Source organism: Actinia tenebrosa, unplaced genomic scaffold, assembly GCF_029948245.1.
Source record: "Actinia tenebrosa isolate PJP-AT-01 unplaced genomic scaffold, QUT_ActTen_1.0 PGA_scaffold6__47_contigs__length_16458017, whole genome shotgun sequence".
In the NCBI taxonomy this organism is placed as follows: Eukaryota; Metazoa; Cnidaria; class Anthozoa; order Actiniaria; family Actiniidae; genus Actinia; species Actinia tenebrosa.
In genome coordinates, this window is record NW_028292583.1 from 11,470,717 (window position 1) to 11,487,003 (window position 16,287).

The 16,287-nt window shown below is 40.9% G+C and overlaps 1 protein-coding gene across 1 annotated transcript in view; it reads left to right on the top strand.

Annotated features, from left to right (window-relative positions):
* LOC116297595 (uncharacterized) overlaps positions 1-16,287 on the top strand; it is a 31,889-nt gene that overhangs the window by 12,844 nt on the left and 2,758 nt on the right. Inside the window, exons 4-29 of the mRNA XM_031705856.2 lie at positions 697-969; positions 1,086-1,221; positions 1,716-1,821; positions 2,334-2,445; positions 3,092-3,271; positions 3,659-3,829; positions 3,968-4,147; positions 4,296-4,469; positions 4,744-4,926; positions 5,298-5,669; positions 6,480-6,683; positions 6,819-7,180; positions 7,528-7,830; positions 8,551-8,780; positions 8,926-9,025; positions 9,661-9,831; positions 10,127-10,261; positions 10,828-10,959; positions 11,795-12,001; positions 12,390-12,545; positions 13,213-13,282; positions 13,693-13,884; positions 14,122-14,508; positions 14,841-14,980; positions 15,352-15,511; positions 16,118-16,249. Coding sequence (XP_031561716.2) covers positions 697-969; positions 1,086-1,221; positions 1,716-1,821; positions 2,334-2,445; positions 3,092-3,271; positions 3,659-3,829; positions 3,968-4,147; positions 4,296-4,469; positions 4,744-4,926; positions 5,298-5,669; positions 6,480-6,683; positions 6,819-7,180; positions 7,528-7,830; positions 8,551-8,780; positions 8,926-9,025; positions 9,661-9,831; positions 10,127-10,261; positions 10,828-10,959; positions 11,795-12,001; positions 12,390-12,545; positions 13,213-13,282; positions 13,693-13,884; positions 14,122-14,508; positions 14,841-14,980; positions 15,352-15,511; positions 16,118-16,249 — 4,968 coding nt within the window. The remainder of the gene's footprint in view (positions 1-696; positions 970-1,085; positions 1,222-1,715; positions 1,822-2,333; positions 2,446-3,091; positions 3,272-3,658; positions 3,830-3,967; positions 4,148-4,295; positions 4,470-4,743; positions 4,927-5,297; positions 5,670-6,479; positions 6,684-6,818; positions 7,181-7,527; positions 7,831-8,550; positions 8,781-8,925; positions 9,026-9,660; positions 9,832-10,126; positions 10,262-10,827; positions 10,960-11,794; positions 12,002-12,389; positions 12,546-13,212; positions 13,283-13,692; positions 13,885-14,121; positions 14,509-14,840; positions 14,981-15,351; positions 15,512-16,117; positions 16,250-16,287) is intronic.

The following is a 16,287-nucleotide window of genomic DNA, read 5'->3' on the forward strand; positions in this document are numbered from 1 at the left end:
TATTAGCCAAGACTTCACTCAGGCATGAGCCGAACAAAGACACGTAGAGGTATTTGCTTTTGTTCCCAGTGTTCTGCTCCAATATTATCACTATTTTGTACAAAATAGCAGCAAGAAAGCTGCAACAGGACGTTTGCATGATGGCGTCATTGTCCTCTACTACCAGACTCCCTTGCACACTTTCTTTTGTTCAATTAATTAGCACCCATTGTCTTACTATACTCCGGCATGAGGGAATACAAATTTAAATAAAGAAAATTCGCGAAGCATTTTGGTATTGGGAGTCAAATGTCGTTATCATGCAAACGTCATTTTAGACAAGACATCTTTCGTTTTATTTCGCGGATATATTGCGTGCACTCTTTTTTTTATATTTTTGACTACGTATCACACTCTTGAGGAAAAGACTCTTTTTACCTTAGTATTTACATATACCTTGCTTGCAAACCATCAATAGGCTCTTACAGGAGATCTAGAAGAGTTGTCAGAATGGTCACCCCAACACTCCTTCTGTACCCGTTCTGACCACGTGTCATACCCTTGAGGATAAGACTCTTTTTACCTTAGTATTTACATCATAACTTGCCAACCACTTTTAGGCTTTTTCACTAGAAATGTCGTCAGAATGTTCACCACAACCACACCATTTCTGCGTCCCCGGTTCTGACTAATCTATATAACTGCTTCTAATAATAGGAATTTGGACACACGTGATCGCCAAGTACGATGCCACCCAGGGAAGAGCGTACCTCTTTGTCAACGGTGAGAAGACACTGAAGTTAAAGAACGTCAAAAAGGGCGCGAAGCTTCCCTGGGGCGATGACATTGTAATCGGAGGCTTGACAGATGAATCGTATAAAGTAACTTTTCCATTTTTGGGTGGAATACTGAACATGAGATTCGTAGAGAAGCCCTACCAAGATGCGGAGATTGACGCAGCATATAAACACTGTAAGCCGGAAGATGCAGGTATGTCAATGCCACTTGTTTTATAGATAATAATTATCCTCAGAAGATAAGTACAAACATATTGAGATTTGTACTATTTTTTTAAAACTTATTACTTGAATCGTTATCTGATATAGGGACACCGTATTTGGTGACCGTGTGTTCTGGGGAGAAGCTTGGTTCTGGCACAACTTCAGGCGTCTATTTACAGATCACTGGGGAAACTGGTCAGTTTGGGGAAGTCAAACTTGGAAGTCGTTTTTCCGCTGGTTGGTAAGGAAGTTTTGAATGCCTTCTTATAAATTCATTTTTCTAACTCATAACCTTAGAAGCCGTGCAAAATATTAGCAATATACAAAAGTAGACACTATTTCTGTTGTCGTTTTTATTTGCGTTGTATACATCCGATTAAAATATTATCATTATTACTACGATGATGATGATGATGATGATGATGATGATGGCATCTTTTTTTCTTCCCCTCTGTCATTTCAATCCACGGTAACAAGCGGAACGAACCTAGGCTTTGTTATAGTGTAGCGGTATTGCTTTTTTAGTTCTTTCTTAGGTCGTGTAATTATAAAAGGTCTCAACAATGTAATTATTGTTAATATTATTATTATCATTATTGTTATTATTATTTGAATATTGAAATTGCGGATAATTATATATAGTTTCTATTTTAAATGATATATATATATATATGTAATGTTTTCATTTATTTTTCTTAGTAAGAACACTCTAAAAATTCTCTATTTTCCTTGCAGCACAAAATCAGTGACTATCTATGGTCCTCCAGTTGGCAGAATCCAGAGAATAAGCGTCAGGAAAAGCAACAAGGGTATTATTTCAAAATCATGGATCCTTGACAAAGTGAGTAAGCTAAGGGTCAAAACAATGCTCCGGGTTTAGGACGGTAGTACAAAGACGTATCCCCCTCCCCCTCATTCCTTCCTCATAACCTCTTTGAAATGTTCCTAAAACTTTACGATTACCATTCCCCACACGGGGCTCTACCGTGAGGTTCGCTCCACGCGCACTACCACTACATTCTATATATTTAAGGAGGGAGGAAACACGGAGAACCCCACGTGGCAAGGGAGAGAACACCACATCAAACAAACTCGACTCCCATGTATATGATCCAGTCCGTGCAGGGGCTCAAACCCAGACCACAGTGGAGAAAGGCGATGTACGAATCCGGTCGTTTTGTTTCTCTCTTGAATGGAGCTGGCTATTTATAATGAAAACTTTTGAAAAGAGGCAGATATTACGGTGGTCAGGGATTATCATCAGTTTCAATTTGTATTTTTAGCCTGGCTTACAGGTCAAAAGAATGGTAAAACAATCTTTTTTATTTTTATTTTTTATTGTGCGTATTTCAGATAGAGATTTCCACCGAAACAGTGCCCAGAATCACCCAAGTATACCACTTTAAATGTAGTTGCAAATTCAAGGAAGGTCAGCTACAGCGCTATTTGGACGCCAAACCACGAGGTATTGCGTAATTATCTAATAGACCCTTCTTAGAATTGTCTTGACTGCGAGGCTAACATGGAAATGCTAAAGAAATGCCACAAATTCCATCGAGAAAAAGTGAGGTTTCTTTTGTATTTCCATGTTAGCCTCGTATCCACTGTAATTTTGAGAAGGGTCCATTGACAAGGAACATGCTTTTACCAATTTTGGAATCAAGGGTGGCGTAGGAGTAGCGTTTTCACTTCTCACCTCTGGGGTCTCGGGTTCGTCTCCTGTACTCGGCAACACATGTTGTTAGGTCTCCCTCGATTCAAGGGTTTTATTCAGGGCTCTCCCGTTTTTCTCCCTCCGCAAAAGCTGACATTCTGAATTTTAATTATAACTGTTAGTAGTTAATCGTGCCCTGACATAGATTGATTGCGCGTGAGATTGTTTCAGTATAAACAAAATTTTAAAGGTTTGATAGTTTCAGTTGGGATTATCTTTAAAAAACGATGAGAAGATTGAGGCACGCTTAGTAACACAGTAATTCCAGAGGAAAATCGCATTACTTCCTGCTCGCCACTGGATCTGCATATCGAAATGAAATACGTAAATCATTTATTTATTATTGGCTGTCATTTAATGTCTTTTTGTATTTTAAAACTATTACCATGGCAACCAGTTGACGGAGGCTGGTCTGATTGGTCGGAGTGGAGTGGATGCGGTACAGGAATGTGTGGTGGAGACATGAAGGTTCGAACAAGAGCCTGCACAAATCCTGTACCTTCTGAAGGAGGGAAAATTTGCATTCTACCCGACAAGACGTTTGCTAATTTTGATAAACAAACGGAAGAGTGCTCGGGTGAGTATATTCATAAATATACAACGCCACAATTTCTGATGCAGCCCGTTTAGTCGCGATGAAAGAATGTTGCAGATTGCACGGATTTTTTATGTGTGTAACGCATGCCTATGCAGGCATTATCGAAGAGCAAAATTTCTGCATGTAACAATGTACTACCAGGTACGCTTTGTTTCGCAATAAAAGCTGCACGAGAAACCGCCATTTGTAACACCACTTTTAGGAAGGGGAATTGTTTTTGGATGCCTTTACGAGGAGTTTATTGCTTTTCACTTGACGCAATTTCCAGGAATCTAGTTACTTCCTGAAACCCAGTAACTTCAAACCTTTAGTTTAAATTTCTTTTAAAGCAATTAGCATAGTTATTTTTATTCTGGTGTGTTACAGTTAATGGTGACTGGGGCGCTTGGAGCAGCTGGTCAGAGTGTGATCAAATCTGTGGTGGATCTAAAGTAACACGAACAAGGGCTTGTGACAATCCTGCTCCCAAAAATAATGGGCAGGACTGCGTGGGACCTAAAGAAGAGACAAAAATGGACTGTACTCAAGAATGTGAAGGTATAATTAGATTATGGACTAAGGTGCATTTCATACGTATTGACAAGTTTGTTTCCAAAATCTAGCCATTGCGCGCAGAAGTAATTTATATTTGCCATTTGACTATTAATATATTTGTAATGCTGTTTTTTTCCCCAGATTGGCCTGTCAATGGTAACTGGGCCGAATGGGGAGCTTGGAGCGCATGTTCAAAATCCTGTGGCGGAAGTGTTGTGACTCGTAAGAGAACGTGTAGCAATCCTGCTCCACTGAGGAATGGTTTACCTTGTGAAGGAGATGACACCGAGACTGCAACAGACTGTACTGTACACTGCCCAAGTATGTCATGATATTTCATAACAAAACTTGATTCATTCCTTGACACTGAGACAAAACGATGCTGATGAGTTCAAAAGTAGTCCAAAAAGGTATTACCTTAACTTTTTTTACTGTATTTTCCTCTGTGCTTACAACACATATTTTGTAGTCGATGGAGCATGGACCGAATGGGGACCGTGGACTGAATGTAGCACAACATGTGGTCCAGGACAACAGATGCGTCAACGAAACTGTACCAATCCACCTGCTGCTTATGGCGGGAAAGATTGTTCAGAAAAGGACTCCCAAGAAGTCCAGGAATGCAAACTTGTAGCTTGTCCAAGTAAGTTTGTTGACAACTACTAAAGTTTTCTTTTACAATAATTTTCTCACTTTGTTTACTGGGATCTTCCTTTATCTGGGAAAGTATGTTCGTTTACTGAGATCTTCCTTTATCTGGGAAAGTATGTGGAGTCCATCACTTGGCAACTCTCGCCGCACTCGTCTGGGATTCTTTCCCGCTGGTTTTCCTGGAACTCGAGACTATAATGTTCTATTCCTAGTATGTCTTGTCTTCCTTGTAGAGTATGTATCGAACTTATGATTCTCTTTTTTAGATGCAGTGAATGGTAACTGGGGCGATTGGGGCGCATGGTCAGAGTGCAGTGAGAAAGAGTTCTGTGATCTTGGTGAAAAGAAACGCACTCGTAAATGTGACAATCCAGCCCCTGCCGAGGGGGGTGATCCGTGCATTGGCTTGGACACTGAAGATGAAATATGTCCCAAAGACAACTGTAAACGTAAGAGTTTGAAAATACGTTTCATGTATCAGAGAAGTCACAAAAGAGGTTGCACTATGAATTTCTAGATGTTATTGACTCCAAATAGTGGCTGGAATTTCATATTTTTTTTATTTGTATCAACCTCGGCATTATTTAAGACCGTTGTCATGTTTTAGACATTTTTTTGTCCAGGGAAGTCACAATTTTTTTCAATGAATTCTTTAATTTGTTATTGAGCCAAGGGAATCTCGTATTCTCGTGTCAGTGTCAAAACTAGCATTTGGAACCGGTATCAACTTTCCATATTCATCCAATTTCCCCCTTTTTATTTCCTATTTCCCTATCCTTACTATTTCTTTTAATGGCCATTTCTATTTTGTCTTTTACAGCGGCCAATGGAGACTCTATTCAAGTCAAACCTTCATCATTCATCGCGGAATCCTGTAAAGCAGAGACAGCTTACTTCGCTGGAGGTACGAAGGCCAGCGAACTTCCCGACTCGATCTATGGCAACCAGTTTAAAGCAATCACAGATGAAGTCAAGACAAGTTACTTCAGTAAGACAGAGGAAAATAACAAGAAGGAAACGATTACAAAATTTTGCTTTCAACCCTCAAGACCATTGTCAATAGCGAAGCTTGAGAAGGTGTTTCCTGGTTATACGCAAGTGCCATCTTTACCTGAATTCAAAAAACCTCCTGGTACTGACAATTCCGCTGGTCTGTCTATATCACTAAAGGCGGATGGTTCGTTGTTTGGAGGTATTTATGTCTATTATTATCCAATAAGTTTTTACTAGGTGGAATTTTGTTGTTGTCATTAGATAGTCGCAGGTCAGTAACCCCACTCCCTTCTTAGAAGTTTGCCAGATTACCTTTCTTTATTAGAGGTAAAGAGGTTTTGCACCATCACGTGCCGGCACCCATCATACAGGTTGGACTGCCTATGGTTAGATGGCAAAACAATAAAATCCCTTTGCTTTCGGGAATTGAATTCTTTCTCATGTAAAGCCCCGTTTACACTAGCGAGTTTTGCGGCGAGTTTTGCTGCGATTTTTTGGCGATTCTATCCATAATAAATAATGGTAAAGAATTTACTTGTAAAGTTTTTTTCAGGATACCAAGATTTTCCTAGACGAATGTCTCTTTTGAAGGATGAGACAAAAGATTTTATATTTCCGAAAATTGCCACAAAAATCGCAGCAAAAATCGCCGCAAAAATCGCCAATGTAAAAGGGGCTTAAAACGATTGTATTGTTCCCCCCCATCTAATATGGCTGCCGTCACGTGATGGTGCAAAGCCACTATAAACGCTTGTTTCAGTAGTGTGTAACAATTGTACAATGCTGCGTTTCTAATTACATATATGTTCATAAGTGTTCGGATGAAAAATTGAAAAATTTACAGACATTTGTATGTCTGGGGGTATACTCTATATATACGCTCCAGTTCCAAAGAAGTATACTATTGTGAAGCTCCTAGATAGGGTTAGAGGGGCCATTATAACCCAGAGTATGCAAACGTTTGTAAGGATATTATTAAATTTATTATTATTATTATTTGTTTATAAAGGGGAATTCAGCCTTGGAGAGTCCGGATCCTACTCACCTATCAAAGGAGTTAAGCTTAAAAAATCTCGTTTTTTCTTCAAAACCAAATCTGGAGAAAGAGGAATCGTAGCGTATGCAAAACACGACTTTGTTAATAATGTCTTTGACGTCGAAGTCAAGCAAGGACCGGAAATGAAGGGCAAAAGCAAAGGCCAAACAGACCTAGGTAAGATTGTGGACTCACAATCAGGGGATCATCTAAATACTTCATTAGTCAACCAAAAACAACCGTGCTACTTAGTAATGCTTTAAAAGTGATTAGTCAAATAAGCTAATGATTTCCCTACCTTTTTTTTCATAGAAACGATTGTCAATACACTATCACTTCCTCAAGCTACATCCCTAGTAGGGAGTCCAACAGTTACTGCGCAAGACACCTTGAAAAATCTCTTTCTGGATTATCTTGTCAATCTTGGTCTCGCTAAGGTACAAGTGAATGGCCTCTCAGAAGCAGCTACTGCTACAACCAAACGAATCTCTGGTGCAGTCGTTTCGGGTGATACTCAAGAGCTCTTTTACTTAGAGATCATAAAACAGAAGGACTTTGCTATTGGATTGAGCTCAGACAAAGCAACGTTCCATAACTTTATGGAAATGATACTTAAAAAGCTGAAAAAGAAGCCTGGAAGTTTTGAGCTCTTTGGATCGATGACAGATACAACGGTAAGCTTGGAATGAAGTAACTTAGAAAGAGTCAAGATTTTTTTCTTTTGGGGGGGGGGGGGGGGGGAAGGTGGCAGGGTAGGCCAAACCTTGGACGCATTGTCTCATTGTAAGTCGCCCAGTTACCTTATGTCGACTGACCAATATTACATTGTTTCAGACATAAATTTACTAAGGTCTTTCAATGTCTCCTCGTTGTTCATTGTTGCACGTCGACATTGTAATACTGAGTACCCCTTCTACAAACCTAAATGCCATGATTCGAAATCCCAGCTGGTATTGTTCCAATATAGTGATATTTTTCTCTGTGTCTAATCCTATGAATGCGGATTTTCATTTCTTTTCAGGTCGGTATTGCTTTTGCCCAGAAAGGTTTTAAAGTTGAACCAGCTACCAAGTTCGAAAAAGAACCTTTGAAATCTGCAGCTGGGGCGTCCATGAAAGAGGGTGTATTCATAGCGATACGTACTAAACTACCCCAAACATGTCAAAGTCAAGTTTGTGAGCTGGCCCATGCTATACTCGGCAAGGATTCCTGGCTTATGTTCACGGGAAATGCCAACAAGAAAGGGCTGGATTTTACAGCTGCTGTTCTTGACAGGAAGATCACTGAGACGATAAAATTTTCAAAGCTAGAACTTTATGTGAAGGTAAGTGAAACAGAAGTACAGGTATTTTATTCAGTAAGCTGCCTATCTGCCTATCTGTACCTACCTGTACCTACCTTCCTACCCACCTACCCACCTACCCGTCTACCCACCTACCAACCCATCTACCCACCTATCCATCTACTCACCTACCCACCTATCTACCCACCTACCTACCCATCAACCTCCTACCTACCAGTCTACCCACCTTACTACCTACCCAGCTACCCATCTAACCACCTACCCACCTACCTACCCATCTACCCACCAACCCACCTACCTACCAACCTACCTGCCTACCTACCCACCTACCCACCTACCTACCCATCTACCCTCCTACCTACCAGTCTACCCACCTACCCACCTTACTACCTACCTAGCTACCCATCTACCCACCCCCTACCCATCTACCCTCCTACCTACCCACCTACCCGCCTACTCACCTACCCACCTGCATACCCACCTACCTGCCCATCTACCCACCTACCCGCCTACCCACCTACCTACCTACCTACCTAAATACCTACCTACCTACCTACCTACCTAAATACCTACCTACCTACCTACCTAAATACCCACCTACCTACCTACCTAAATACCTACCTACCCACCTACCTACCTATCTATCTGCCTACCTATCTACCTACCTATTTACTCTTACTTTTTCTTTGTTTTTTAACACGTTTTCCACCAGTATATGAAAAATGCTTTTCTTTTACCCAGGCCAAATTCTTGCCGCCAACAGCTACAGTAGGCTTCAGAATGGCCATAAAATTCCCAGTCGAGGGAGAGGTGTACAAGGATAACATACTTCAACCAAAATCAGAACTTACTTTGGGTGGATCACTGGAAATATCTACTCCTCTGGTGTTTGGTACCACGCTAGAAATGAAGGGTATTTGGAGAAAGGTGTTTGGAATTTCGTTTTTGGCAATCGGTGATATTAGACTGAGGTAAGGCTGATGTTGAAATGTCACAGGCGTGCTTGTGCAGCAAGCGAAGCGGCCAAGCTATGGCCAAGTCAGACTTACAGGACTGTGTAAAACTGGCTTGAGACGTTTGAGCCTATAATATATATATTGTGTTCCTCTTTTTCAGCTTTAAAATCAATGCAGCTGGAATACCAACGCAGTTGGGATTTTCTGGCACAGTACAATTAGGGAAAAACTGCTATTATCCTCAAGACTTTGAGAAAAATGTAAGCGAAGAAGATTTTATAGATTAAGATGGATTTACTCAATAGAAATGTATATATCGTTTCAGCGGCCAATACAATATAACCCTCTATATTAGGGTTAACTTCTCCAATTCCAGGCAAGGTGTCATATTTTCAAAGTATTATGTCTTTGTGTTATGGTTGGACATTGGCCAATCAAAGCAACTCGTTTGTTCACGTCTTCTCTCCTTCCCCCAATCTTCCCCGCTACCTACCAGAAACGCCCTGAAGTACAGAATAAGATCACTGCTTCGTGTGTTTGAAGAAAAAATATGCCTCTAATCGCTTAACCCGGCCACGCCCTGTGAATAGCCAACACACACCATATTGCAATAGTCCCCTTGCACTACATTGGAATGCAGCTCGATTTGGTGGACAGAACAATAAGCTAGTGTCAGGAGATTGAAATTATTTTGTTTTGTCCTCCAAATTCAGCTGCTTTGACGTCACACGCAAGGGGTCTATTCAGATTAGGCACACTGTTTCCCCCATTTTAGACCACGTGTCATTCCCTAGGATATCCTTTTATTTTTTAACGCGGGTTACGTATAGACTACATGAATATGAATACAATGGACCAAATACTTATTTTTTTCATGGTTCATCTTTTATTCCAGGGAATGTGTATACGAGGAAGAGTTGATTTTAGTTTAGGCACAGCACTGAGCACACAGTACGTATATGGCGATATATCTGCTGTAACGGTTGGTAAAGTCTTTCGAATGTTTGGATCAAAGCTTGAGCTACCAGAGAAGATAGCAAGTAGTGGATTTGAGAAGGAAGTAGTGGTAAGGGACCGTTGATTATCTGCCGGGGGAGTATTGATGGTTAAAGAAAGGACGTCTCAGGGCATATTTTTTGTATCTTGCGGTCGTCTCGTGCATCCCCGACGTTCACTCAAACACCCGTGGACTTGGACGCTTGGTTTACTTGGTTTGAGAAATATAGCACCGAGTACTCAGCGACTTCTTCGACAAAGGAGGACTGCATATCAAAACACTCATCCTGATATTCTTGTACACTTCTATTCATTTCTTTTTGTTTTTGTTTTTGTTTTTGTTTTTTTTTTTTTTGCTCTTGCAGTTTTCTTTCGCAGGAAAGGAGCAAACCATACAGTTCCAAGGCGTGGAAAAGAAACTCAAGACTGGATTATACGTAAAAGGAGCATTAGACCTGCTTGGGTTCAGTGTAGTCACAGAAATACAAATCAGCCCTAAAGTAAGTGAACTCAATAACCAAATTATGAGGACCCACTGGGCTTTTTAATCCGCCAAGCTGTTGTAATGGAAAGTGGCTGACTGTGTTCTCTTATAGTTGAATCACTGATATCGGAGTAGAGCGGTTTTTGTATGAGCGGGAAACGATGCGAAAAGAAAATCGAAATCGTACTGTTGCCGTACCGTATCTTACCGTAACCGTAACAACGGGTTGTGTTTGAATGAATTGCAAGACGGACACCGTGTACACATTGTAAGTCGACCAATACTGTACATTTATGTTTCCCGCTCATACAAAAACAACTCAAGTGGTGGCGTTAATTATTTGTGATCAAGTGCACTAGCGTAGGGAGGATGGTAAATTTTTGGGAAAAAATTGAATGAATAAAGAGGGTTTTTTCAGTATACTTTTTTATTCCGGGTGCCTCACCCACCCCCTTCCCTAATTATTCCTTGGTCCTCGCTTCGCCCCTGATCAAGGGTATCATCTATGATTGTATAAAAGTTAGCGAGAAGCAACGTATATGTTAGCATTATGTATTTATTGTCTTCTCCCTTTTATCGTAGATCATCTTTTTCCAAGTTGAACTATCGCCTTTCGAGCTACCGGGCAAAATTATGCTTGTTCGATCTTTAACTGACAAGAAGAAGGGGCCTTTATTCTACGCCAAAGCTACGACAGATCCATTGGCCGCTGAGGTATACTTAAATCTGTGTTTCTACAACGAATACTCCTCCTTACAAAACGTGTTTGGGGGGGGGGGGGGGGGGGGGGGGGAGGGGGGTACGGGCAGCAGTAAAAAGAAAATTTAGAAAACCTGCCCTCCTCCTCATCTTCTTCTTCAATCTTGTATCTTTAAGGTTCTAAAGGTCTAGGTAATCGCTCTCAGAGAATCATGGTAATTGTTACCATGCATCAATAGTATAGGATCGTCTATATAGGATCACGAATTAAGGCTGATGGGCCCTGTATGTTTTTATTTCTAGTCGTATAACTCACTCCTACTGATAATTCGCACTATGTCTAGAGATTTGAATTGGGCTGGGAGGTTTTAGTCATACTGAGTGGGTGAATCGGTATGACCATCGCTATTTGCTGCGGACATTTTAAGAGATCGGACTTGGCATAGCCTGCGTCACATCCGGAATTTTCTTGGCGCTGCAGAAAAACTCTCTCATGCGGGACATGGAGAGGAGGAATGTAAAATTCTGTACCTAAAGCAAATATGACAGACACTTACTTCAAAATAGCCTTGCTGCTTCCCTGCTAGCAGAGTCTCCCTCGTTGACGATCCTGCTAGAAGGGAACTTTGTTGCCTTTTGATGGTTTTCACGGCCGCCATGTTGGATGAATTTAACAAAAGATTCGTCATTAGTCCCTTTTGCTATATCCTCCAACATAGCCGCTGTGTCTTTTGTAATTACATTCTCTTGGGAATGATTGAAAACCAGCAATACGAATCAGATTTTGCTACATGTATTCGGATTATTAGTACCACAAAATTAACTTTTAGTTAACTTCTCAATTGCTTAGGTTTTCCTCCAAGGAGCTGCAACGATATTTGGTGTCGGAACAGAGGTCAAGTTCCTTTTCAAGCCATCGTTGATTGAAGCCACTCTCAAGTTAGCTTTGCCGTTTGGTAAACTAGGAGCAGAGCTATACGTGAAAGGGTCGTATGGCACATCTTTGAAAGAAACTGGCTTCACTGCTAAAGTGAATATAACAAGTGGGCTTTTGCAGGTATAATATTAGGATATTTCTATTAGAACCATATTCGTGTTTTTATTCTTGGGCTACCTGTGGAAAAGTTAACCCAGTTTCAATCAGGCTTCAGATTTTATCTATACCCTGAAACAGAGTCTAGGTTGATCAAGATCAGGTCACGATTAACTCACAGATTGATTTGGAATTTAGCTTGGTAGGTTTTGCGGAGGGAGGAAAACCAGAAAACCCGTAGATAAACCCTTGAATTAAGGGAGAGACCTAACAGGCTCTACTCACATGTGAATACCGAGTCAAGAAATTAAACCCGAGATCCCAAAGTGAGAGGCGAGTGAAGAATCTCCTCGCGACGCTACGCCATTCTTGGTTCCCTAAATAAGAGAATGATGTTATGGTGTTGGTTTAGGTTCAGAAAGATGCTTCTGGGGATGTGGAGAAGACTGTAAATCTTGCTCGTGGAAAGATACAAACGGCGAGAGATAAAATCAAGGAGCAGAGAGAAAGCTGTGAAAAGCGTGTAACGAATTACTGCGAGAAATGCCAAGAGAACGTCTGCGATTCAGTAAGAATATCATTACAATTCACTGTTCATATTTTTATTTTAAGCATTTTGATGTCCGAGTTTGACGAAAAGGCATTCATTTATTGCCCAGTAGACCTTATTCGTGGTAATGCAATGTTTTCCCGGCCCATTACAGACCACGCGTCATAGTTCCCAAGAGTATCATTTCTTTGTTACGGTTTGCGCACGAGTAGACACATGAATGTGGATACAACTCAAACAAAGAATCTTAGGCCCCGTCCACACGTATCCGGAAAATTTTGTATCCGCAAATTATTTTTTGCGGATACGAAAATGTTTGTCCACACGCAGCGTATTCGAATCGTTTTCACCGTCCACACGTATCCGTTTTCGTAAAATTTGCGGATATGGATACAAAAATTTACGCACACGTGTGGACGCAACCCGTATCCGCAAAAAATAATTTGCGGATACAAAAATTTCCGGATACGTGTGGACGGGACCTTATTCTCAAGGATTGACCCGTCGCCCGAAATGGGAAGACATTACACCACGCAACGAATTAAGTCTGTTTGTTTTAATTTAAAAGTGACCTTCACCAGTGCGTCACTTTAGTGTTTTTTATTAACATAACATGACATCATATTACGGTCTCCGGGATGAAGAAAAAAACATTCTTGTCAAACTATGTATTTTTTCTCCGCAGATTTCAAACAATTGTGAGGCAGCATTGGATCAGTTTAAAAACTACATTGGTGAAGCAGCAAATAAATTCGGTAAGCAAAGTAAATCCTAATGACAAAACTATGGGAGAAGCTCCGAGTTGCATGATTGCATTTTTGTGCCATCCTGTGTATTTTTATATCCATCCATCCGTCCATCCTTTCTTTTTTTGCCTTGCTCTTGATTTTAAGCAATGCTAGTAATGAGTAAAGACATTGATATGAAAAACTCGAAGAATCGTAGTCTCAAGAGAATGACACGTGGCATTCCCTAAAAACCATTTCCTTACATACAAGCAGTGTTTGAGTAAGGGTGTTGATATGGAAGACTCACTAAGAATCGTATTCTTGAATGAACCACCTTGCTCTAAAGTGGGAAAACATTACCCCTTAGCTAAAAAGCTCTATTGCTTTAATTTCACACGATAATTCTTCCTGCATCTTTTTCTTTGCTCATGTTCAAGGTGGCTGGTTCGTTGGTGCTGCCAAGAAAATAGCATCAACATTCAAGAATCCACGAGAGCGCAGAAGCGTCGAGTTCTTTCCGGGTCGAGCCCAGATGATGACACGTTTGAGGCGCAAGAGATTCGTTGGGAATTATCTTTGTAAGACGTTAGCCCCAGCCATCTGTAAGGGATCAAAGAAGTTCTGTCAAGGTGAGCTTGAACCATAAGTTTTTATAGTTCTGTAGTTATTTACTAGTTAACGGGTCATCTTTAGATGTAGTGGCAAATATGGTTGCATTGCACTGCTAATGCGCCACCCCTCTCTGCTGACATCGTAGATTCAATTCTTGAAGCAGCCATCATTTGCAGTAAAAAGTTCATTTCTCGGATGATCGATACTTATTTTAGATGGTTTGCAAAGCATTTTTTATTTATGTTTTGATTCAGCTTCCTGTACTCTCAACAAGCACATCACTAAAGGAGTCTGCAAAGGACTCGATCTGGCTCACAAGTCTCTTTTCCTGGTAGAAGACAGTTTTCACTGGGCAAAGCGCATCCATGATGTTGTAGTCAAAGATATGCTCGCTGTTCATGGCATTGTCTTCGAGCTTGAACTCTCTTCAAACTTGGGCGCAAGGGTTGCAGCATTAATTGATATCACAATTATGAAGGTTCGGCGAAAGATCGGTCTTGACATCAGCCTGGCTAATCTAGTAGAGATGGCCAAAGAAATTGTCAATAAAGCTATCTCTGAATTTAAGAACATGCTGTCCAAGAGATACACTCAACCTAAATATGACAAGCCGAATACTGTTGGCGATGTTATGGTTGGAGGTAAGAGAAATAAACTAGATGTCGTTGTGGTGTGCGCAAAAACCAAGTTCAGAAGATTTTTATCGGTCTTGGAAGTCGTTGTGGTCTTAATGCCCTGACAAACGGCCCGACAATTGACCCGACAATTGATCCAACCTTTGACCCAACATGTATCCAACATTTGACCCAACATGTACCCAACATTTGACCCAACATGTACCCAATATTTGACCCAACCTTTGACCCAACATGAACCCAACACTTAACCCAACCTTTGACCCAACATTTGACCCAACCTTTGATACATCATGTATCCAACATTTAACCCTCACTCATTCATCTTTCGTCTTTAGCTCCATTCAGAATCAAGAATGTCGGTAACAACATGTGCATCAAAAGTCCAGGTCCCGACAACAAGGGAGCAGGTTTCAGTACCAGCGCCTGCTCTAGTGCAGATACTCAGTGGGTCTATACTCTGACGGGCGCTTTAATGGTAACTATTGTTGATTAAGTTTGCAACCATTCCCAATATAATCAAGAGTAAGAAACATGGCGCCCTTGTTGGTGGACGAAGGAAGCTAATGAGGAATGAAAATACCTCCAATATGGCGGCCATGTCGTAACGTGCATTTGAAGAATATTGAATTTATACTATATCAGAATCTTGTTCTTGATGGTTTTGTTACCCTTTCATTTCACATTCCTGTTTTATTCATTTCTTAATTTTTTTTTATTTATCCCTTTCATTCTTAGAAAACCGAACACCACAGGAATCCCGCCTCTTCCTAAATACTTTTCCTCTACTCTTCTTTCAAACAAATATCGCTAACATAAACTACCATCTTTCTACCTTTCCCCAATCAGAACATACACAGTGGCCTATGCTTGTCATTCACTGGTACAGGCAAAGACCTCAAAATCGTTCAACAAGACTGTAAGATCAATGACGAGAACCAACGCTTCACGTGTGAACATAATAGGATCTTCTTGGGTAATAGTAAAACGGACTGCTTGATTGAAAAAGGTAATTCTCTGTTTCAGGCATACTTTAGAATTAGGGATCTTCGACCCTTTTATCTTGGGCGTAATGTTTTCCTATCTCAGACCGTGTCATAAAAATGAAAAAAATAAAAATATTTATTTAAGTGTCTAGTCGTTCTAGCGCTTTCGCACTAATTGGGGACACTTTGCTCACACGCACTACCACTTCATTCAATATTCTATGCACACAACGCTCCAACTCACGTGTTGATTTTTACGGAGGGAGGAAACCGGAGAACCCGGAGAAAACCCTCGTAGCATAGGAAAGAACAACACATCAAACAAACTCAATTCACATGTGACGACCGCAAGGCTCGAACCAGCGACCCGACCCGTTGGACTCGTTGAACAGCGGTGAAAGACGACGCGTTAGCCGCGAACTCCACCCATGCTATCCAAAATTTCCTAGAGTATCATCTATTTCTTTAGCTTGAGAAGACACATGAATATGGATACAACTCAAACAAAGAATCTTATTCTCAAGGGAATGACACGTCGTCTGAAATGGGCAAAATTACGCCCGAGTTAAATGGGCCTATACACGTTTCTTCACATTCATTTGTCCTATTTATTCTAATGTATCTCGCAGCATCGGTCATCACTGCTGGTCCCTGTAAACCTGCACCAGCAGACGAGACTGAAGACTTTGAAACTCCCGAAGCTGAGAGATGGGTTGTAAATGATGATCCTAGACTGAAAGTTTGTGATAATTATGTACAAGGTAAGATCTGAGAAAGAGGGGTGGGGTGGGTTACCGAT